At 41.3% G+C, this 24,231-nt stretch overlaps 1 protein-coding gene across 1 annotated transcript; it reads right to left on the bottom strand.

Annotated features, from left to right (window-relative positions):
* Positions 1-1,712: 1,712 nt before the first annotated feature.
* On the bottom strand, positions 1,713-15,859 carry aar2 (AAR2 splicing factor). The gene is made up of 4 exons (XM_068048823.1): positions 15,738-15,859; positions 12,378-13,143; positions 10,147-10,376; positions 1,713-3,626 (listed from the first exon to the last, which is right to left on the bottom strand). Exons 2-4 carry the CDS (start codon positions 13,132-13,134, stop codon positions 3,459-3,461), a joined length of 1,155 nt encoding a protein of 384 aa, XP_067904924.1. The 5' UTR covers positions 13,135-13,143; positions 15,738-15,859; the 3' UTR covers positions 1,713-3,458.
* Between the last annotated feature and the right edge of the window lie 8,372 nt (positions 15,860-24,231).

The raw sequence follows: 24,231 nt of genomic DNA, 5'->3' as shown, positions 1-24,231 counted from the left end.
TATGTGCCTGCCTTAAACTGGGTTTTTCATGTTTGTACTTTCGACTAGGGCTGTTCATTATGTCATTCTATCATTAATACTCTCTCTGCACAAATGCTTAGTCTTTCACCACACCATTAGCACACTCTCTTTGCCTTTGTCAGTTAATCTCTCTGGCCCTCTGTCCTATCACCCACCTTTCCTTTTCTTCTCTCCATCCCCAACCCACCGCTTTACTTGCTTAAAACCTATTACATTTCTAACTTTGCCAGTTCTGATGAAAGGTCACAAACCTGAAATGTAAACTCTGCTTCTCTCTCCACAGATGCTGCCGGACCAGCTTTGCAATTCCAGCACTTTCGGTTTTTATTTCAGACTTCCAGCATCCACAGTGTTTTGCTTTCATTTTAGAGCTCCTGAATTGGCTACAGCACTCTGGCTTTTCTGGTTGGGGCAGAGGGGAACGGGGGGGGGGAGGGAGAGTTGGAGTGGTCCTTCCTTGTCTTAGATGTATAAACACAGACAGGAAATATACTTATGAGGAAAGGTTGGGGTTATAGTACCCAGAAAGAGGATAAGAGGTATAAAAAGCATGAGGTATAAAACTTCTATTGCTATTTATTGCAAGATTTATGAGGTAGCATGGACAGGAAGAGTTTAGGGAAAATCAACTGGTTAGTTCATCCACTAGGTTTAAATGCTGCAGCAAACATTGTAAGCAAGAGAATATTTTAGTAATATGAGTAGAATAAAACAAGGTGCAAATGTAGCCATATTTTCTTGCCCTATAAAAACTTCTGTTATCTGTGCATTTATGTTCATTTCCACCTTTCTCAGAGAGCAATGATTGCAACTTACAAGAGTAGAGACATCATGATTTACTTATACCAGCAGGCCCAAATGAAAGCCTTTTCTGAAGCTGCACTGGATGTCAGCAGAGCACAAGGAAGTGCTCAGAGATACCTGTTCTAAAATTATAAAGGAATATGTAATCCTACTGATATTTTTTGCTCAAAAAGGAAAATCATCAAGAAATCATTCAATCAATTCACCAGATTATTCATTAATACTATTCATTAACCTGAAATCCTATCTGCAGTAATTTGTGACCACCTCCTAATGCAAATCAAGTACAATGAATACTAAGTCCTGGCAATGCCTTAATATTCTGATCAGTGACAAAGCTCACTTTTTCCTGTTTGTATACTACTTCATTATTGGACAGTCCTTCAAAGGCATGCTGTGCCAAATTACAACCCATGGAAGATGAAGAGTGGAATGATATTTTATTCCGATCTCTAAATTTTGATACATTAAACAATGACGTCCATTACATGAGATCTGTTTCCATAGACTTGCATTACTCATAGTAGGACCTAAGAAAAGCTTACAAGCAGTCTGAAGGACATAGTTCCTGACCTTGTTGCCTATTACATTCTGCAGCTGTCACTAAAAATCTACAAAGTCAAGTTTTACTCTCCTACACATTAAGACATATCCTTCCAAGAACTGACAGCTGAGTGATGACTTCTGATACAATATTTACTTGCCTAGCAAATGCTAAATATTCATTGGAGACTGTCAAGATATATTCATTCCTAATGAATCTCCAGCAGTTACATTAATTAGGCCATCCGGTAAATTCCCTATTCATATACATCTCTGATCCCTTAAATAGCATCAGTACTGCACTGCAATGGGAAAAAGATAATGCAAACCTGTTCTACACAGTATTTGAAAGCAAATTTGCTTTATTCTGAATTCAACTGGCAGCAGGGATACATTTGCTCTCCTGCGCCTCCACTAGTACAAGAAGTTGAAGTTTCCAGTGATTTCAATGGGTTCCCATACAATAATACATTTGGAGATGTTTGGGATGAAAAACAGCTTTAAATTTGATTAAAGCAGCACTCATGGATTATGGCTAATGCAAACTGCCAACTGTATCAAGATACACGAAACTGAATCAGAAATGGAACCAATAAACATGCAGTGATATGACGAATGTGAAAGGTAAGACAAGGCACACTAACTGCAATCCAACTGAATAAAATGGCTAGAATTGACATATCTCAGTCTGAAGAAGCTTGCGAACATTCTACTCAGTAATATGTAGCACATTTATATACACCAATTACTGAACGTAATGATTTTCAAAAATCATTGCCATGGCAATTTAACAATAAACATTTGCAGCAGGGTCTTTGTACAGCTATTGTATGGCCTAATCCAAACTTTTTGAACAATGCTAAGGAAAAACACACAGTTTCATGTTCGAGTATTGCTGTAAATAGAGACATGTTGTCGAAGCTTTTCGTCTTGCACACATCAGGACCATCGCAAGAATAACCAATGTAAGGGAAAACAACAACTTATACTGCATGAGAAGAGTGCGCTGACTGGTTGGCAAGTGAACTCTGATTGGTAGAGGCGTTACCATGGCGAATGCACCAGTTTATGGTGACTAACAGTCAATTGCCAAGCTTTGTTTAAAATTTAAACCAGGCAGCTTGACTGGTCAAGGCATTGCCCTGAGGAATGAACCAGTGAATGGCTGGGGCTTATTTTGTTCAGCTGAAACAGGCGCAATGTTTGTAATCTGTCTGCAAAGACTGGGCCCTGTTCTTTGCAGACAGAAAGAATATGTACAAACATTGCACCTGTTTCAGCTGAACAAAATAAGTGACAGCCATTCGCTGGTTCATTCCGCCTGGCAATGCCTTGACCAGAGTCAAGCTACCTGGTTTAAGTAATGCAAACTGCCAACTGTATCAAGATACACCTTAAACTGGTGCATTCACCATGGCAAAGCCTCTACCAGAGTTCACTTGCCAACCAATCAGCACTCTCTTCTCATGCAGTATAAGTTGTTGTTTTCCCTTACATTGGTTATTCTTGCAATTGTCCTGATGAGTGCAAGATGGAAAGCTTCGACAATATGTCTCTATTTTCAGCAATACTCAAGTTCTGTACGACTAAACGACTATTAGTTTCATGTTCCATTGATTAACCAGAAATTACAATTTTACTGTTTACTTATAAATTTGTATCAATAAAAAATATCAAACTGTAGGTTTGATGACCTGTACCAAATCCAATATAACTATTCTTGTAGATAAAATGGTACTTAAAATTGTGAAAAAGAACTAATTAAGACAGGATGCTTAACAAAAACATGAGCTGTAGTTTTTGCACATTATATTTCATTTGATCGGTAAGTACACCATTCATTTTAAAATAAACTAAATAATAAACATATCTCTTGATCCCAACTTGTTCTGTTCAGGAAAAAACTGTCCAGAAAAAAAATTAGCAATTTATTACACTAAATTTATATTGTCAATACAGAAGTGTAAAAACATAAGTAAGCTTGTTGCTATTTATGCACTTTTTAAGTTGTTACACACAAAAGCAAGACATTTACCAAATGGCTAAAACAGATTTACAAGTTCATGGATCAGTCTTCTTAATTAATTAAATCACTCCATCGTCACTCCTTCAGGTAACTCAACCATCACAGGGGCACAATCATCAGGTTCTTCATCGAAATCCCACTTGAATTTTTTGGTTAAATGAGCTTTAAATTTTTCCACCCGCTTCTGCAGAGCTTTGTCCACATCTGGGCTGCACGTATAAGAGAAGAACTCCTGGTATATAAAAAAAAAACAAATTTAAAAGGCACTGTACAAAGGAATAATTCAAAATCTAAAGTTTGCCTTTAAAAAGACCTCAAACATCTAATTAGCAGCAATATGCCGAACATTTTTATCTCTGAATCTTTATACTTTTACACTTCATATCAACAGACCTTTCCTAAAAAGGTGCAGAGGAAATAATTGCTACAACTACAAAAAAAAATCTATTCCCTTTCAAGTGGTGAAGCTCTTTCCACAACCCCAAATAACTCAATTCACTGTGTGTCTACTGCTTATCCTTTCTATACCTACAGAAATTGCAAACGAGGAGGAAATGAACAGGCAAAAAGCACTAAAAAAAAACTGCAGCACCCAACATATAAAAAGAGAGGCACAAAGATAAGCAGGGAGCACTAGGTCACTGAGTCTAGCTCTGTAGTAGGTAAATATTTAGGAAAATATTTTAAAGAATGAAATAATGAAGCATCAAGAGAAATGGACTGAGAGGAAGACAGCATGGGTTTATGAGAGGTAGGTATTTTTTCACAAATACACTGTATTCTTTAAGGAGGTAACAGATGTAATGGATTGGAGGAACTCATTTCCTGTTACGATTTTAGCATAGGGCCACACGGAAGATTGTGTCAAAGCCAGAAGGCATAGAATTGAGGAAAATTGTCTAGAATGTTACTGAAGCCTGGTTATAAATCTGCATTAAACCAGATTTTTAATCTTTGAAAATGAACAGTTTTAAATCAAGGAATTTACATCTGCTCAGTACAAATGTAAGCCAGCAAATGTGGTAAACAGGCACATTCAAAAGACAGACAAAAGGAGACAAACAGGATGTGTAACTTCACAATTTCAAACTGCATAATGTCCTGGAGAGTTCTTTATCATACATTTCTTTCAACTGTGACACAAATTTGTGTGTGATAACTGATGTGTCAGAAAAGAGATGGACAGAAATTATGTAATAAACATATATATACACATAATATAAAAATATATAGATATGGAATATACAAACATAATACTTCATGATATATACAGTTAAAAATGAACCTGGTGTTGCTCGACCAGCAGCTGACACTGCCTCCATTTCAGTTACAGACTTTTTTTTTAAAAAAGTCTTTTATTCAGCATTACTTTCACCAAATTAAATTACTATGGTAATTCTTTATCACAATGCCACTATAGACAACGATACAAAAGCAGGGCCAGATAAGTAAGGAGCCTTTTTAGTTTTCTTAGTTCCACTACCATCCAGTCAAAGCACTTGATCCTGGAATGAGGTTGGAAAAGGATTATGGCCAATCCCTGTGACAAGTCAGATTTGCTCTAGATAATCGATAGACTATTTTTCAGCAGCTAATGCCATGATGTTCAAACAATAAATCAATAGGGAGAAATTCATCTGTGAAACCAACTTAACACACATCACTGCACTGAATGAGAAGCCCTTCTGAAAGGCACAATAGCAGCATTTAAAGTGGAACTGCAAATACTTTTGATATGTTCACATCAATTTTAGGCATGTAAACAGAAAATAATTAGTGCAATAGAACACTAAATAACTGCTGAAAATAGAAACTTTGATTACAGAACAATTAAATACTTGGTACTTAAAATATTTTAGTTAAAAAATCCAATATTTCCAGTCCACAGTGCACTGAATTGTAACTTGAAATCAAATTTATTGTATAAAATCTATAAAATTAGAAACCTGCAAATTTAGAAGTTAGTGTCATGAGAGGGCCTATGTAAAGCTAGTAATCCTGCGATATCCACTTATCTATGCAGCATGATATCAAATGATGCAAAGATGAAGTGTTACCACATATCAGAAAAGACAACTTTGAAAATGCATGTCTGGAACCAGTAAAGGATTAAACTCAAAGTTTAAAAGAGTATAAAAGACAGTTGTTGCTACTACTACTGCTCTATATCGATGAGAGGCCTGGGCATGTTACTATAGTGATATTCAGCAATTTGCTAAGTTACAGCTCCAACCCTGGAAATTAATTATATGCATCAAGTCGCAGGCCACAGTTACCAACTAAGATCCTCGAGTGCACCAAGCCCACAGCATTGAGGCCGTGCTTCTAAGAGCGCAACTGCACTAATCACAATGTCATTGATATGGGAAATTCCAGAATGCCAAAATGGATCCTGTGCTGCAAGGTGGAAAAGGACAAACAGAAGCAGGGAGGGTAGCAGAAGAAATATAGGGACACACTCAAACACAACCTCAAACTATTTAATATCAACACTTGTAGTTGACAATCAACAATACACAATGGTTTCAGCCTGCACAAATCAACATATTGATGACTTGAAGTGGTAACAAAAGAAACATCAAAAGCAACAACCTATTGACCCCAGTTGGACGTGTCGCTCCTTTGAAATGTGGGGAAAGCCGCTGTTGTACTGACAGTAATTGTCATCAAAACTGATCCTTACCATCAACAAGCGGCATCTCCAATACAAAAGACTAGCACCAGCACTACAGCAGTATCAGCTTGAAATGTTACAAACTTGAATATGCAAGTAAAAGTACCACATAGTAGCTGGTAACATCTCTTCTTGGCCCTCATGGGTTTTAAGAGCCCTAATGTAATCAATCTACTCTATCAAATATAGAACGAATAACTGAAATTTCAATCAGAAGGAATACTGAAAATTTCATTTGATAATGCAATCAGAGGCTAGTTCATTATTACTTAGTTTGCATTAGTAATCAGATTTCTATGCTGATCCTACAACTACTGTATTCTTTTGGGCCTCCTTATCTCGAGAGACAATGGATACGCGCCTGGAGGTGGTCAGTGGTTTGTGAAGCAGCGCCTGGAGTGGCTATAAAGGCCAATTCTGGAGTGACAGGCTCTTCCACAGGTGCTGCAGAGAAATTTGTTTGTTGGGGCTGTTGCACAGTTGGCTCTCCCCTTGCGCCTCTGTCTTTTTTCCTGCCAACTACTAAGTCTCTTCGACTCGCCACAATTTAGCCCTGTCTTTATGGCTGTCCGCCAGCTCTGGCGAATGCTGGCAACTGACTCCCACGACTTGTGATCAATGTCACACGATTTCATGTCGCGTTTGCAGACGTCTTTATAACGGAGACATGGACGGCCGGTGGGTCTGATACCAGTGGCGAGCTCGCTGTACAATGTGTCTTTGGGGATCCTGCCATCTTCCATGCGGCTCACATGGCCAAGCCATCTCAAGCGCCGCTGACTCAGTAGTGTGTATAAGCTGGGGGTGTTGGCCGCTTCAAGGACTTCTGTGTTGGAGATATAGTCCTGCCACCTGATGCCAAGTATTCTCCGAAGGCAGCGAAGATGGAATGAATTGAGACGTCGCTCTTGGCTGGCATACGTTGTCCAGGCCTCGCTGCCGTAGAGCAAGGTACTGAGGACACAGGCCTGATACACTCGGACTTTTGTGTTCCGTGTCAGTGCGCCATTTTCCCACACTCTCTTGGCCAGTACTGTATTCGACTGCCATAAACAGCCCTCAGCTCATTTCTGGGATAGGTTGCATGCTGGGATCAGTCAAAAGGCAGGGCACGAAAAACTAGTGATAGATTCGCTGCCACATATGCTCCAAGGAAAGGAGGTCTGAAAAGATGGTTTCTGCTTGTAAATACATAAGATGGCACAAGCAGCAATATGATGTGTAAATGAACAAAACCCAAGTTACAACTGTGGAAGTGCACCACTGAACCACGGCAGTGTAAGCAAGGCAAATGATTCTATGACTGCAACTGGATTAAAACACCATTGATGCACATATAGATGATCGACATATAGATTGGGCAAACCAAATTAGCAATAATACTGCAGAGGAGGAATTCCTGGAGTGCGTGCGTGCATGATGGTTTTTTGGACCAATACGTTGAGGAACCAACTAGAGAACAGGCCATCCTAGACTGGGTACTGTGTAATGAGAAAGGATTAGTTAACAATCTTGTTGTGCGGGGTCCCTTGGGGAAAAGCAACCATAACCTGATAGAATTCTTCATTAAGATGCAGAGTGAGAGAGTTGATTCCGAGACTAGGGTCCTGAATCTAAATAAAGGAAACTATGAAGGTATGAGGCGCGAGTTGGCTATGATAGATTGGGGAACGTTACTTAAAGGGTTGACAGTGGATAGGCAATGGCTAGCATTTAAAGAGCGCATGGATGAATTACAACAATTGTTCATTCTTGTCTGGCACAAAAATAAAACAGGAAGGGGAGCTCAACCATGGCTTACAAAAGAAATTAGGGATAGTATTAGATCCAAGGAGGAGAAATATAAAATGGCCAGAACAAGCAGCAAACCAGAGGATTGGGAGCAGTTTAGAATTCAGCAAAGGAGGACCGAGGGATTGATTAAGAAGGGGAAAATAGAGTATGAGAGTAAGCTTGCAGAGAACATAAAAACTGACTGTAAAAGCTTCTATAGATATGTGAAGAGAAAAAGATTAATGAAGACAAATGTGGGTCCCTTACTGTCAGAAACGGGGGAATTTATAATGGGGAACAAAGAACTGGCAGACCAATGAAATACATACTTTGGTTCTGTCTTCACAAAGGAGGACACAAATTACCTCCCAGAAATGTTGCAAAACATAGGGTCTAGTGAGAAGGAGAAACTGTATGAAATCAGTATCAGTAGGGAAATGGTGTTAGAGAAATTGATGGAATTAAAGGCTGATAAATCCCCAGGGCCTGATAATCTACATCCCAGAGTATTTAAGGAAGTGGCCCTTAAAATAGTAGATGCATTGCTGGTCATTTTTCAAAATTGTATAGTCTCTGGAACAGTTCCAATGGATTGGAGGGTAGCTAATGTATCCCCACTATTTAAAAAAGGAGGCAGAGAGAAAACAGGGAATTATAGACCGGTTAGCCTGACATCAATAGTGGGGAAAATGCTAGAGTCCATTATAAAAGATGTAATAGCAGAGCACTTGGAAAACAATGACAGGATCGGACAAAGTCAACATGGATTTACAAAAGGGAAATCATGCTTGACAAATCTACTGGAATTTTTTGAGGATGTAACTAGCAGAATAGATAAGGGAGAATCCGTGGATGTGGTGTATTTGGACTTTCAGAAGGCTTTCAATAAGGTGCCACATGAGAGATTAGCGTGCAAAATTAAAGCACATGGGATTGGAGGTAAGGTACTGACATGGATAGAGAACTTTCTGGCAGACAGGAAACAAAGAGTAGGAATAAACAGGTCTTTTTCCGAGTGGCAGGCAGTGACCAGTGGGGTACCGCAGGGATCAGTGCTAGGACCCCAGCTATTCACAATATATATTAATGATATAGATGAGGGAATTAAATGTAATATATCCAAGTTTGCAGATGACACAAAGCTGGGTGGGAGTGTGAGCTGTGAGGAGGATGCAGAGAAGCTCCAGTGTGATTTGGACAGGTTGAGCGAGTAAGCAAATACATGGCAGATGCAGCATAATGTGGATAAATGTGAGGTTATCCACTTTGGTGGCAAAAACAGAAAAGATGATTATCGGATTATTGGCGATAGATTGGGAAAGGGGGAGATACAGTGAGACCTGGGTGTCCTTGTGCATCAGTCGCTGAAAGTAAGCATGCAGGTGCAGCAGGCAGTTAAGGCGGCAAATTGTATGTCAACCTTCATAGCAAGAGGATTAGAGTACAGAAGCAAGGATGGTTTGCTGCAATTATACAAGGCCTTGGTGAGACCACATCTGGAGTATTGTGAGCAGTTTTGGTCTTCTTATCTGAGGAAGGATGTTCTTGCTATGGAGGGAGTGCAGCGAAGGTTCACCAGACTGATTCCTGGGATGGCAGGACTGACGTATGAAGAGAGATTGGGTCGATTAAGCTTGTATTCGCTAGAGTTTAGAAGATTGAGAGGGGATCTCATAGAAACCTACAAAATTCTAACAGGACTGGACAGACAAGATGCAGGAAGGATGTTCCTGATAGCGGGGGAGTCCAGGATCAGGGGTCACAATCTAAGGATAAGGGGTAAGCCATTTAGGACTGAAATGAGGAGGGATTTCTTCACCCAGAGAGTGGTGAACCTGTGGAATTCTCTACCACAGAAAGCAGTTGAGGCCAAATCATTAAATATATTCAAGAAAAAGAGCTAGATATAGTTCTTAGGGCTAAAGGACTCAAGGGATACGGGGAGAAAGCGGAACAGGGTACTGAGTTTGGACGATCAGCCATGATCGTATTGAATGGCGGTGCAGGCTCGAAGTGCCAAATGGCCTACTCCTGCTCCTAGTTTCTATGATGCGTTACCACAGTATTAACATTTACTGTAGACTAACATTAACAATAGGCTTAGACCATGATTCTTCCAATAGACTATTGTACATGTCTAAAAACAGATGTATTTATAATTTAAATGAATAATTGTGCTTCACAGCTTATGACTTTCAGTGGAAACAAAAAGTCCCTCCTAAAACTTACAGAAAGCCACTTGCAATCTGAATTTTAATGGTTGATTTAAATAATTTTGTACTTGGATATGATTTAGAAAAACTACCTGTAAAGTTGTGGTTAAGAAGTTATCCTTGCTGACAATATCCACAAAGAAGTCAGCAGGAATTTCATTAAGCTGATGATAGAGGATTGAGATCAGAGCAGAGTAGAGATCCTTTTGTTTCGTCACAGCATCCTCAGAATGACAGAGTAGACGAAGTAGATCCTTCCAGTGCTCAAATGCATCGTAGACATTTCCAATCAGGAAACAGACAAAAGAAAATTGCAATTCACCTGCAGGTAACAGAATCTAAGTTTGTTATATTGAAAACAAATAAACTGCATTTGAAAAGAAAAGGTAACAGTCAACTGAGCATAAATCTCACTGAGGTGAATCACACTATTGGGCCTGACGGATTGAAAGCACATGTAAATTAACTGAAAATGTTGGAAATACACAGCAGGTCAGGCAGCATCTATGGAGAGAGAAGCAGAGTTAACGCTTCATCAGATGAAAGGTCTGATGAAAGGTCACAGGCCTGAAATATTAACTCTACTTCTCTCTCCACAGATGCTGCCTGACCTGCTGTGTATTTCCAGCACTTTCTGTTTTTATTTCAGATTTCCAGCAACTGAAGTATTTTGCTTTTATATTATATAACTGAAAATGTTTGCTTTTTAAGTAATATTTCTGAATAGTGCTCCTTGGTCATGCCTTAACCCCGACCCCACATTATGTAACAACATTATCTGAGTAGATTTCCTTCCATTTAATTCATCAGCATTAACTATTTTAAAGGAAAAACAACCAATTAAGGATGTGAAGGCATTCAAGAGAGTGCCGAAAAGATTCATGAGAATATTTCCAGGGATGAAGAACTTCAATTACAAAAATCGATTGGAGAAGTTAGAACTATTTTCCTTGGAGAAAAAGCGGCTGAGAGGAGATTTGATAGAGGTATTCAAGGTCATGAGGGGTCTGGACAGAGTAAATAGGGAGAAACTCTTCCCACTCAGGAAAGGATCAAGAACAAGAGGGCACATATTTAAACTAATTGGTAAAAGAAGCAAAAAAGAGACATGAGGAAAAACTTATTCACGCAGCAACTGGTTAAGGTCTGGAATGCACTGCCTGAGAGTGTGGTGGAGGCAGGTTCAATTGAAGCATTCAAAAGGGAATAAATCAGTTATCTGAAAAGGAAGAATGTGCAGGGTTACAGGGAGAAGGCGGGGGAGCAGCACTAAGTGAATTGCTCATTTGGAGAGCCGGTGCAGACATGTTGGGCTGAATGGCCTCCTTCTGTGCTGTAATGATTCTGTGATCAAGAAATAGCCTCAAAAGTCCATATACATAATACTGAGTTTGCCCACAATTCTTTGTGAAAATTTGCTTTTAAAAAATGTTAGCAACATGATAGAGAAAGTTGCCCTTTAAACCTACATCTACATACCTTTCTGGTTTCTTCAGTTTAATAAAACTAATTTATTTACTTTGGAATCAAATTTGGTATCACAATACTAAATCTACCTAAACAACAGAAACAAAAAATTCTGACAGCTCAAGATCATGTCCCAGACAAGAATATGTTAACGGGCTGATGAATCTAATTATTAGTTCAATTTTTTTGTTCACCACTTGTTTACATACAGCAAAGTCAAACTACACCAAAAAGTGGCAGGCTCATTTAAAGCAGTTTTATTATATTTTGCTCATCAAGGTTTGGAATGGTCAATACTCAGAAATAAAGATTTTGCTACTTCTGCCCTCCGGTGTCAACAGCAAGCATTGCTAGGTAAATTACAGCACCAATTTAATGGAGACAGTTACACTATATTCTTCCAACAGTATGTTCTAGCTCTAACTAGAACATTTTCATTTATCCCAGCAAACCACGACTGCAATTGATAACATCGCACAAAATGGTCAGTTTTGTGCTATAGATTCACATTCAAGGAAAAATTGGATTCAGATGACAGCAAATTCATTTCGCTTGAGACCCCTAAAGCAGACAGAGAGGAGACCTGATTGATTCATTTTTGGTCTGGATTTAATTTAAACTCAAGTCCCAGAGACAAGAACTTTCTGTCATTCAGGTGTGCTGAGCTTGTTTTATGTTGGAATATCTTCTACATAGAATCATACAGCACAGAAGGAGGCCAATCAGCCCACTGTTCCTGTGCCAGTGCCAGGTCAAATACAAATATAATTTTAAAACCTTCTTGAACTTCACATTATTTTAAACTGTAAACTACAACATCTCAACAAGCAGCTCACACATTTTATAATTTACTAACCTAATATTTCTTTTGGGTCCGAAGAGTACCATTGGTTTATTACAGTTTCCAAAGCATAGCTAAAGTCCATACTGCACTTTGTAATTTCAGCTGGGGATGCCCCCTCTGGATACTTCTGTTTTGGGATCTTTGTGAACCTGATCTCTGTACCAGCCTTAATCTTCATCTTGGGCAGCCTGGCCAAACCCTCCTCATAGCTCTTGCACAATGTATCATAAGGTAATAGATTCTGCTCTGCACGATCTTTTGTATGAGGCATTGCAAGCTCTGGCTGCACTTCAGAAAAGGCGCAGATTTTCCCACTTGCAGGCTGCAGCCTCTGAATCAAGGGATCTGTAATGAGATTGGTCAAAGAGACCCATCTTTTCATTGTTTCATATGGATATGGCCCCAAATATTTGTCCAGTTCAGTCAGATTCTCTCTTATACGCTCTCTCTCTTCTTCGGAGATCTCAACTAGAATGATTTCTTCTTCTTTCTTGTCCCATCGCTTCACAAGAACATCTCTCTGCTTTAGGTGGAAGAAACAACCAGTGCGTGGTCCTGTTACCCGAATATCTCTGCTATTCACAGCACTGTAATGCATAAAATGAATTCCCGGTGGGATCATCTTCACCCCTTTAAACTTTGGGCCCACTTGCCAACAGTTATAATCAATGCCAAATTCAGTGCCTTCGGGAACACCAAGTATTACAAGAGTGCCTCCTTCAAAGAACAGCTTTTTGGCCAGTTCTTGATCCATTTCCACAGCAGCCATGTCTTTGATCTGTGTTGCAAAGAGTGAGAGAGAATAATTTACTTTGACGCTTCATTCCCATCCAATATATGTAAACTATTTCTCACTAGAGTCTTACCTAGATCATGGTTACATGACCCAGTAACACCATCACTAGGAGCATTTAATACTGATTTAAATTGTAACAATAACAGTTACTACTATTTTGTGCTTGCCTGAATTTTAGTTTGGGTACATTTCCTACGTTCATATTTGTGAGGGTCCTCCCTGCAAAGCAACCCTACCCCCACTACAGCTGAAACCCTTATTCATACATCATTACCTCAAAAACTAATTTATCCTAGCTGGCCTCCCTTAATAAACTTAATCTACTGCAGACTGGTTCCTGGGCCATACAAATTCCCACATATCTATTTTATCCTCACCCCCATCTTCTCCAAGATCCACTGCCCCTCTCTACCTCAATTAATGGATCCTTGACCCCATCGTTGACTTTTCTCCAGGAAATGTGCACTAATTCAATATTCTTGCTCACACCATCTGTTCCTCTGACTGGATTATTGTTTGTTCCCCACTCTCTCCGTGCTACCATCACAGGCTGATTGTTATATTTACTCTGAAATTTATTCTCATTGCTGCTGAAAACCACTCCTCATCCAATTACAAATTCCTTGACAAATTGCTTAGTGCCCACCTCTCTGCCTTGTAAAGCACTCTGAACCAGGAGAATAACTTTATAAATGTAAGCTGTGACTGTAAGCCATAACTCAATCAATCCTGTCAAGGAACAACATTCTGAATAACTTTACAGATGATGGAACTTGTCCAATTACCCAAAGTCTTAATCAGTTCTTCTACAGTTGAACAAAAATCATGCATCAATAGATTAAGACAGACATCTTTAGTATTGCTGAAACAGAGACATTTTGTCAAAGCTTTTCATCTTGCACTCATCAGGACAATTCGGAAGAATACCAATGTAAGTGAAAGCAACTGATTTATACTGTAGCAGAAGAGAGTGCTGATTGGTTGGCAAGTGGACTGTGATTGGTAGAGGCATTGCCATGGAGAATGCACCAGTCATGGTGACCGACAAACTGTCAAGCTTTGTTTGAAATTTAAACCAAACAGCTTGACTCTGATTGGTCAAGGCATTGCCCTGAGGAATGAACCAGTGAATGGCTGTCACTTATTTTGTTTAGCTGAAACAGGCACAATGTGTGTACATGTTCTTTCTAGCTGCAAAGAACAGGGCCCTGTGTATTAATATATGTAGCTTCCAGTGCGCGCAAATACGCCACACTGCGAGCCCGACTGACAATCTTAAATTGGTTGTCAGCGTAATTCTTAGCACACTGAAAATTATTTAGCAAATGTTGTCCAATCGCGGAATCACATCTAATGTCAGACACTGTGTTTTGCGTTTTGCAAGCACAGGTTGGTTGGTATGGCCTGTACCTTTCCCGTTGTGAAGATATGTAAATTACATAGACTGTGCAACAAACATTATACTCCAGCCAAAAGTTATTAAGAATTGCTAGTACTCCCTTCAGGCAACATCATTCAAACAGAAGGTTATCAACTTGCTGAGGCTCCTTATGTGACCAAGTAACTTGAAAGAACCCTAAGTCACTTGCATGCGTATTCCTCTGAGCATCAGTTCTCTCTGTGAAGGTCAGGTAGATTCACACCAATGAAAACAGAACATGTAATTTCACTTAAATTATTGAAGAGGCATAAGCTCCAATTCCTAAAACACAAGACCAAATGACCGAAGTTTCAAAGTTTTTGCCTTTGTGGGCTGCTTTCCTGCATTACAACAGCGACAACACTTCAAAAAATACTTCATTGGCTGCAAAGCACTTTGAGATATCCAGTGGTCATGAAAGGCACAATGTAAATACAACTCTTTCTCTTTTTTGCTTGGGTTCTTACCAAAGTGCCCTGTGGGTCACATAAGAAATTAAATGTAAGCTCCCATGTTGCCAAGCTGAAGATACACTAACACCCTGGTGTACTGATTATGGAATACAGCAAGAGTGCAAAAAACAGCACTTCAAACCCCAGTCACCTGAAATTCAAAGAGTAAATCAAGGGGTTAAGAAACAAACAAAAATAGAACTAAATTGCCTTGATTTTGTTGGCCAGATTGCAGCTGGCTATGTCAATATTAGGCGGGACACTTCTTCTGTCATAATTGGCCAGCAGTGTCTGGGCAAGTAAAACTAATAGCCCACTTAATAAATTAATGTTGAATCTGATGGAAGTTATTTTTTTTAAATCATTCCCTCACATCATTCAATTAACAGGAGGAAAAACAAAAGAATCTTGAGCAGCCCAATTCTAGAAATTTCTGAGTGATCATCGATTGTCCAAACAACGAAAATGTCTTTTTTGGAGTCATATTTGATGTAAGGACTCATTTTTCTTGATACGATGGCGTTGGACTCCAGAGTACGTCTGTTTAGCTATCACACACAAATAATATTATGCAACATTAAGTGAACAAGACACTTTATTTTAGAGGCCACATTCTGCCACAATGAGAGGCGGCACTGACTTCAGGCCACATTTCCTTTCTCCACAGCTACTGCCAGACCTGCTGGCTGTAAGAAAACACTGACCCGTCTACAACGCGCGGCCACTGAAAACCCTCCCGCGCCTCTTTATCCTCTCCGTTAAAATAAATCCAATTTCCGGTAAACAAAACGCCGACAGCTCGAGCAACATCCAAAACCAGCGACTTCCTGTCCGACAGTCTACCTCTTCCCCCACCATCAGACCTGACATTATAGTTCCCATCCTGATACTCGGGCCACTTGCATCTGTGGGAGAGCTCAGTAGCCCATTGACTCTTACAGGTTAAAACTTAGGTTTCTTCCAGCGCTGTTTCATCGTTGGAATCAATTACACAAATTCTACAAATGTTGAAGTGAATAGATATGAGTTTTTTTTTTGTTCTATTGTATTTTTCAATGGGAAACACACTGTTTAAAGTGGAACTTTCGAAGAAGGCACTAACCAGGGTTTTCTCCAGGGTTTCAACTAAGTATTGTACACAAGTCCTCTATTTAGACACAATGGGGAAATGTTTCCTCTGTGCATTCTCTGAAAATAAATAACAAACACCTTTACAAAAAAAAATTGCTGCACTGGAAACACAGTGACATCTTCCCCTCAAAGGATGACAACTAACAACAAAATATAGGCAAACAATTCATGGATGTGGGCATCACTGGCCATGCCAACATTTATTGCCCATCTCGAATTGCCCTTGAGAGGTGGTGGTGAGCTGCCTTCTTAAACCGCTGCAGTCCATGTGAGGTAGGTACATCCACAGTGCTATTAGGAAGGGAGTTCCAGGATTTTGACCCAGCGACAGTGAAGGAACGGCGATATAGTTCCAAGTCAGGAAGGTGTGTGACTTCAAGGGGAACTTGCAAGTGGTGGTGTTCCCATGCATCTGCTCCCCTTGTCTTTCTAGGTGGTAGAGATCGCGGGTTTGGAAGGTGCTGCAGTGCATCTTGTAGATGGTAAACACTGCTGCCACTGTACTTTGGTGGTGGAGGGAGTGAATGTTTGTGGACGCGGTTCCAATGAAGCAGGCTGTTTTGTCCTGGCTGGTGCTGAGCTTCTTGAGTGTTGTTGGAGCTGCACCCATCCAGGCAAGTGGAGAGTATTCCATCACACTCCTGACTTGTGCCTTGTAGATGGTGGACAGGCTTTGGGGAGTCAGGAGATGAGTTACTCGCCACAGGATTCCCAACCCCTGACCTGCTCTTGTAGCCACACTATGTATATGTCTACTCCAGTTCAGTTTCTGGTCAATGGTGACCCCCAGGATGTTGATAGTGGGGGATTCAACCATCGTAATGCCATTGACTGTCAAGGGGAGATGGTTAGATTCTCTCTTGTCGGAGATGATCATTGCCTGACACTTACGTGGCATGAATGTTATTTGCCACTTATCAGCCCAAGCCGGGATATTGTCCCGGTCTTGCTGCATTTCTACACAGACTGCTTCAGTATCTGAGGAGTTACAGAGAAAAGGAATTCTCCTTCATAAGAGTCATAGAGATTTACAGCACAGAAACAGGCCCTTCGACCCATCGTGTCTGTGTCAGCCATCAAGCACCTAACTATTCTAATCCCATTTTCCAGCACTTGGCCCGTTGCCTTGCATGCTATGACGTTTCAAGTACTCATCTAAATACATCTTAAATGTTGTACGGGTTACTGCCTCTACCACCTCTTCAGGCAGTGCGTTCCAGATTCCAACCACCCTCTGGGTGAATCTTTTTTCCTCAAATCCCCTCTAAACCTCCTGCCCCTTACCTTAATTCAATGCTCCCTGGTTATTGACCCTACACTACATTTACACATCTAGTCACCGCCTCGAAAAATTCAATCATTCCTTGTATTTTTGATAAAAGTAAAATCTGCTCAGGGTTTGGTCCTGGGTCTCACACATTGGCTGTTCCCTACGAAAGTAGAGATTGCCAGCACAGAGGCTTATTTGCTAAGCAGGAGTGTGGGGTTGCAGAATCAACCTTTGCAGTGTTACACTCCTTTCTCGACCTGCACTCGAAACTATGTTTGGTGCTTGGCAGAACAGAGACAATATTTGAAACTACCAAGATGTTATATATTGTTTTATTATTCATTAGGAGCTAGGAACTAATTGTTTTGTGTAGGTTGTTCCAGTGTGCCACATTCACAGCTGCACGTGCAGTCATGTGATACATAACTGCATTGATCTACATCAGTTTTTACCAAACAGCATGGAAAGCTGGATAAAATACACAAAGAGCTCCAGCATTTCTAAGTTTAAGGGGGATTATTTTGAATTTATGGGAACCAGGAGACATAATATGGTGGCAGCAGGTGTGAGTAAGCCTAAAACATAAAAAAATTTAATGCTGAATTAAATTGAAAAAAAACAAGTCAAATTAGTGCCAGAGAGATTGAAGAATAACTGAATGAATCATGCAAAATGAAATGACTGCTGTCATAGTGATGAATACACAGCTACAGCCCAGAATGAATTGGGAAGCTGATGATGTCATCGTGGCATTTGAGAAGTTTAAGTAAAAGTATAGACTGACATTCAGTAGTTTTCTAAAAAGGCACTAGTGAAGAAGAGAGGGTCAGCTATATTCTTCTGTGGGGAAGAGATAAAGGCTTAAATTTGTTTAATAGTTGGGAGCCAAGTGAAGAGGACAGCATAAGCCCAGACAAATTTTTTAAGTTCCAGCACCCGTCTCCAGCCAAAAATCAAGTCATCGAATAAACCTATATGAGCTTCAAACCTCAGACAGGAATTAGGTGAACCTATTGATAATTTTGTAATAAGATTGAAAAATGCAGCCAGAAAATGAAAATTTAAGGTGTTACAACCGCGGTGGGAAAATTGCACTGTTTATTCCAGCTCCACTTCTCCACAGGCCACAACATATATCTAAATTTTTCCCCACTTACTGATACGGTCAATCATAGACTCTATTTTTATTCCAGAATAAAACACACCAACCAGGTTTCTTTAATAAACAATAAAAGCCCTTCAAAACACTCCTGCAGGGGATGCAGAGACCAAGTGGGTCCACATCAGAGACCCCACCTCTGACTCAGCAATGACCACCTTTGGCAAACGTGAGAAGCAGAATGCAGACTGGTTTCAATCTCACTTTGAAGAGCTGGAACCTGTCATAGCTGCTCAGCACACTGCACTGTTGAACCACAAGAAAACTCCCAGCGAGTTAACATCCGTAGCACTTAAAGCAGCCAGAAGTGCTACATAAAGAACAGCCAGGCACTGTGCAAATGACTACTGGCAACACCTATGCAGTCGTATTCAGCTAGCCTGCGACACCGGAAACATCAGAGGAGTGTATGATGACATTAAGAGAGCTTTTGGGCCAACCATCAAGAGGATCGCCCCCTTCAAGTCTAAATCAGGGGAAACGATCACTGACCAACGTAAGCAAATGGACCGCTGGGTGGAGCACTATCTAGAGCTGTACTCCAGGGAAAATGTTGTCACTGATACCGCCCTCAATGCAGCCCAGTCTCTGCCAGTCATGGATGAGCTGGACGAACAGCCAACAAAATTGGAACTCAGTGATGCCATTGATTCTCTAGCCAGCGGAACAGCCCCTGGAAATAAAACTATCAGTTTATTATAAAACAAGTCTTAACCAGTAATCTAGCAGAGCATAAACACACAGATTGAAATATAAAAGTTCCCTTTTTACCTTAGCCCCTTACACACACATACACACTGGTTAACTGAAAAATAAAGAGATTTACTCTTCAGAGCTTACATACAAAAAAAAATACATTGGCCAAATACTTGCTAATTCTTGGCATCCCAAATATGTATAGGCAGCTGTCACTGGGATTTTCCTAGAACAGTTCTTGTCAGGCAATGTTAAAGATATCAGTTTGGGCAGGCTTTTCAGGGAAAATGCAGTAACAGGAGTTTCAGGCAGTTTCTCACACTTGCTTCTCAGCTTTTCAAGAGGTGGAAAACAGGCTTTTTCAAAGAGCTGGAACAGACTGAGTTGGGCGTTACTCCCTTGGCAAATTTTCTCCAACTGTCTTTTCAAACCATTGTCCATATCTCAACTCACTGTCCAAAGCAAAACCAAAAACAATGTCACAAGAGTCAAGCCTCCTGACCCCTCTAAATCTTGACCTGTCACTTCTTTGGATACATCTTTCCTCAAGTCAAAACCAACTCCTGCTGGGTAATTATTTGAAGACAGGTGCCTTCCAGTAACTGTTAACAATCCAGACCTCTCAGTGACCCTTGTAAAAAAAAAATCCATGGACTCTTTTTCAGTTTTAAAACACAAATCTTCAAAATTTATCAAAAAATGGAAGCACTCGTAACAAAGGACACAGATGAAAGGTTGAAAGATCAGCTAATTTGGGGTCTGCACACCTTGAAGTACAAGAAGCTCTAATTGGAAAGGACAACCTCACAGTATCGCAGGTTGTAGACATTGCCAGAGGACATGAAGCCATATAGACATGCAGGAGCTGTGGACGACCACATGAATTCACAGACAGAAGGAAATGTCCTGCATATGGATCACTCTGCAGAGCTTGTGGAAAGGCCAATCACTGGGAAAAGATGTGCAGAACAAAGGAAGATAGTGGTAGATGAGTCACCAGAGACAGAGCAACAGGGTGAATGAGTAGGAAAAGAAACCAAAACATCCATAACCTGGAAGATGATGATGAGTTTGAGAACACAATAAACATGGGCACCATACAACTGCGTGAAATGTCTGGATGTGATAGTTCCCAGAGAAAGAAAATTCACCCAACCATTCAGATCGGGAAGAGGATGAGAAATAAGCCCATAATGACAAATCTGTCGGTTGAAAATTGATATCAGAGCACAGAGTAATGTCATCCTGCTCAGACGATACCAGATATACAGATGGTCCTGCTAACATGGGGTTGAGCAGTTGCGAAGAGCTGTAGATTATCCCAGTGAACCATGAGGTGAAGGAAGTGACACTGAGGGCAACACTGAAGACAGTACAGCCACTGAAAAGCGCCCTCCAATCAGAAGCAAAGAAGATCTCGTGCAAATTTACCCAGAGTGTTTTGATGAGACGGTTAGATGCTTTGAAGATTTTGAATAGCACATTACTATTGACCCAGCAATCAAACCATTCATCCCCCACTTAAAGTACCAATAGAACTAAAAGGAAAGGTTGAAAGAGAGCTCCAAGAGATGGAAGAAAAGAAGGTGATCAACAGAGTCCCAGAGCCTACAGATTGAGTAAATTCCATTGTGTTGAGAGAGAAGCCAAATGTAGGGCTAAGTATTTGCCTGGATCCCAAAGATTTTAATCGTAATAAAGAGGAATCACTACCGTATTCCAACACTGGAAGAGATCACACCAGCACTAGCAGGGGCAAAAGTTTTCAGCAAGCTGCATGCCAGAAATGGCTACTGGAACATGAAGTTTGAATCTTTGCTGTTGACAGCATTCAACACACCTTTTGGACAGTGCAAATTCCTGTGTCTACCATTTGGCCTAAAAGTGATCCTGGATGTGTCCCAGCAGAAAGTAGATGAGACATACCGAGGATGTAAAGGAACAGTAGGCATATCTGATGATATGCAGATATAGGGTGCAGATAGAAAAGATCATGACATTCATCTACATGGAGAGAACCAGGAAAGCTGGGATCAAGCTAAACACAGATAAATGCAATGCAAAGATGACAGAATGCCAGTTCTTCGGAATGGTGTATACACCTGATGGAGTCAAGCTGAGTTTTGAAAGAATCTCAGCTATCTCTGGGATGGAAGCCCCAAGAGATAAGAGAGAACTGAGAAGTTTGCTTGGCTTGATCCAATACATGAGCTCCCTTATTCTGCATATGTCGGAACACACAGAAAACCTGTGGGAGCTGATGGAAGAAGATGTAGAGGACCACTGGTCAGAGACACACGACAGGAGATTCAACAAACTCAAAAAGGTAGTATGCGAGAAGACAAGTCTGTCATTCTACGACAGAAAGAAACCTGTCACTCTGCAAGTAGATGCTTCTACAAAAGGACTGGGAGTAGCCCTGGTACAAGAGGAAAGGCCAATTGCATTCACATCCAAAGCTCTAACATCAGCTGAGATCAGATATGCCAACATAGAAATAGAGCTCTTGGCAGTCGTGTATGGATGCGAGAAGTTCCATACATATCTCTATGGAAGAAAGTGCATAGTGGAGAGAGATCGTCATCCACTGGAGCAGATCTACAAGAAAAATCTATGTAAAGCACCAGCAAGACTGTAGAGGTTACTCTTGAGGCTTAGAGTTATGACTTCACTTTGAACTACAAGCCAGGAAGGGAAATGGCACTGCCAGATACCCTACCTCCGTTGTGGCCACAGGAGAAACACTAGATAGAAGATCTAGGTATAAAGATTCATTGCCTAGTGAACGTAATACCACCAAAACTGAGTCAAATTAGAGATGAAACAGCAAAGATGAGGAGTTACAGATGCTTTCTCAGCAAGTGATCCATGGATGGCATGATAGGATACAGCAAACCCAGCCAGCAATACAGCAGTAATAAAAACAAGAACTGCTGGAAATACTCAGCAGGTCTGGCAGCATCTGTGGAGACAGAAGCAGAGTTAACAGGCTGGATTTTACGCCGGGTGGACGGGAGCTGGCTACTGACGTAAAGGTCGGTGACAAACCCACTTCTGCCTAGCCCGGGGATCTGTCCCGCAGTTTACAGGTCCCTGGGCTTTAATTGTTCCAAAGCAGGACTTCCACCCAGTTTAGGGAGGAAGTCCCGCCTCACTGAGCTGCCGGCCAATCATCGGGCCGGCAGCTCTTAGTCCCAGCAGCGCCACCGGAAGCAGTGAGCACTGCTGGGACTGCAGCCCAGCCAACATGGAGCCAGGAGTGCAGGTAAGTTTGGTTTGACTCGCCAGTGTAATCGGTCAGGCCCTGGCGAGGCAAGGGTGGTCATTTGGTGGGGGGAGGGAGGGGTATCTTGGGTCCTGGGGGGTGATTGGGGAAACGGGGACGGCCCTCAATCGGGTACCCTGTACCCGATTGTCAGGACACCCCCCCCACGGGTCGCGGAGATGCCGACAACTGTTACTGGACAGCCTTTCCTGGCTCCAGGAAACCCGCTTGCCACAGGTAAAATCCCCGTGGAGATGGGCGAAAGCCCTTAAGTGGCCATTAAGTGGCCTTCGTAACGTGGGGCAGAGGTCGGAGCGGGTCGGGAAGGCGTCCCACTCAATTTTACGCCACCCCTCCCAGCACCATCCGGCTCACTGGAGTAACATAAAATCCCGGCCAACGTTTCCGGTCAGTAACCTTTCATCTGAACTAGCAAAGGTTAGAAATGTAATAGGTTTTAAGCAAATAAAGCAGGGGTGGGGTAAGAGTTAACAAAAGGGAAGGTATTGATAGGACAGGGTCACAAAGAATAACTGACCAGAAGGTCATGGAGCAAAGGTAGACGGTATGCTAAAGGTGTGCTGAAAGACAAAGGGTTAATGCAGAGGGGGTGTTAATTGACAGAAAAATGAACAGCCCTCGCTCAAAGCACAAACATGAAAAAAAACAGTGGGCAGGCACATGGTAAAAAAAAAGGAATGATGAAACAAACTAAAATAAAATAAACAAAGAAAAAAGAAAAAATCACTTGAAATAAAAAGGGGGCCCATCATGCTCTGAAATTATTGAACTCAATTTTCAGTCCTGCAGGTTGTAGCGTGCTTAATCAGTAAATGAGATGCTGTTCCTCGAGCTTGTGTTGATGTTCACTGGAACACTGCAGCAAACCCAGGACAGAGATGTGAGCATGAGAGCAGGGGGGAGTGTTGCAATGGCCAGCAACCGGAAGCTCGGGTGCAAGCTTTCGGACTGAGCGGAGGTGTTCCGCAAAGCGGTCACCCGATCTGCGTTTTGTCTCCCCAATGTAGAGGAGACACATTGTGAGTAGCGAATACAGTATACTAAATTGAAAGAAGTACAAATAAATTGCTGCTTCACCTGAAAGTAGTGTTTGGGGCCTTGGATAGTGAGGAGAGAGGAGGTAAAAGGCCAGGTATTACACCTTCAGCGATTGCATGGGAAGGTACCATGGGAAGGGGACGAGGTGTTGGGCATAATGGAGGAGTGGACCAGGGTGTCGCAGAGGGAATGATCCCTTTGGAATGCTGACAGGGGAGGGGAGGGGAGGATGCGTTTGGTAGTGGCATCACACTGGACGTGGTGGAAATGGCGGAGGATGATCCTTTGGATGTGGAGGCTGGTGGGGTGGAAAGTGAGGACAAGGGGAATCCTGTCGCAGTTCTGGGAGGGAGGGGAAGGGGTGAGGGTAGAGGTGTGGGAAATGGGCCGGACTGCAGTACAGCAGGACTGGTCTATCAGACATAACATCTCACTGGAAGTCTGTGTTCTGCTAGCCAGATCCAAAATAATCATACCCAAAACAATGCAGGAAGAACTTCTTCAGAAGATATATGAAGGCCACTTGGGAATCAGAGCCAGATCAGCAGCGTACTGGGTAGGCATATAGAAAGACATTGAAAATATGGTGTCTACATGCAATGTATGCCAGAAGTACAG

Source organism: Heterodontus francisci, chromosome 16 (assembly GCF_036365525.1).
Source record: "Heterodontus francisci isolate sHetFra1 chromosome 16, sHetFra1.hap1, whole genome shotgun sequence".
Lineage (NCBI taxonomy): Eukaryota > Metazoa > Chordata > Chondrichthyes > Heterodontiformes > Heterodontidae > Heterodontus > Heterodontus francisci.
Note: the sequence above shows the minus strand (reverse complement) of the source record. Positions and strands in the feature narration are given on the sequence as shown.

Coding starts and splice junctions, on each gene's coding strand:
- aar2 (XM_068048823.1), bottom strand. CDS start 13,134: ATGGCTGCTGTGGAAATGGATCAAGAACTGGCCAAAAAGCTGTTCTTT. Junction 10,377..12,377: donor GGACCCAAAAGAAATATTAG/GTTAGTAAATTA, acceptor TGTTACCTGCAG/GTGAATTGCAATTTTCTTTT. Junction 3,627..10,146: donor TCTTAACCACAACTTTACAG/GTAGTTTTTCTA, acceptor TTTATATACCAG/GAGTTCTTCTCTTATACGTG.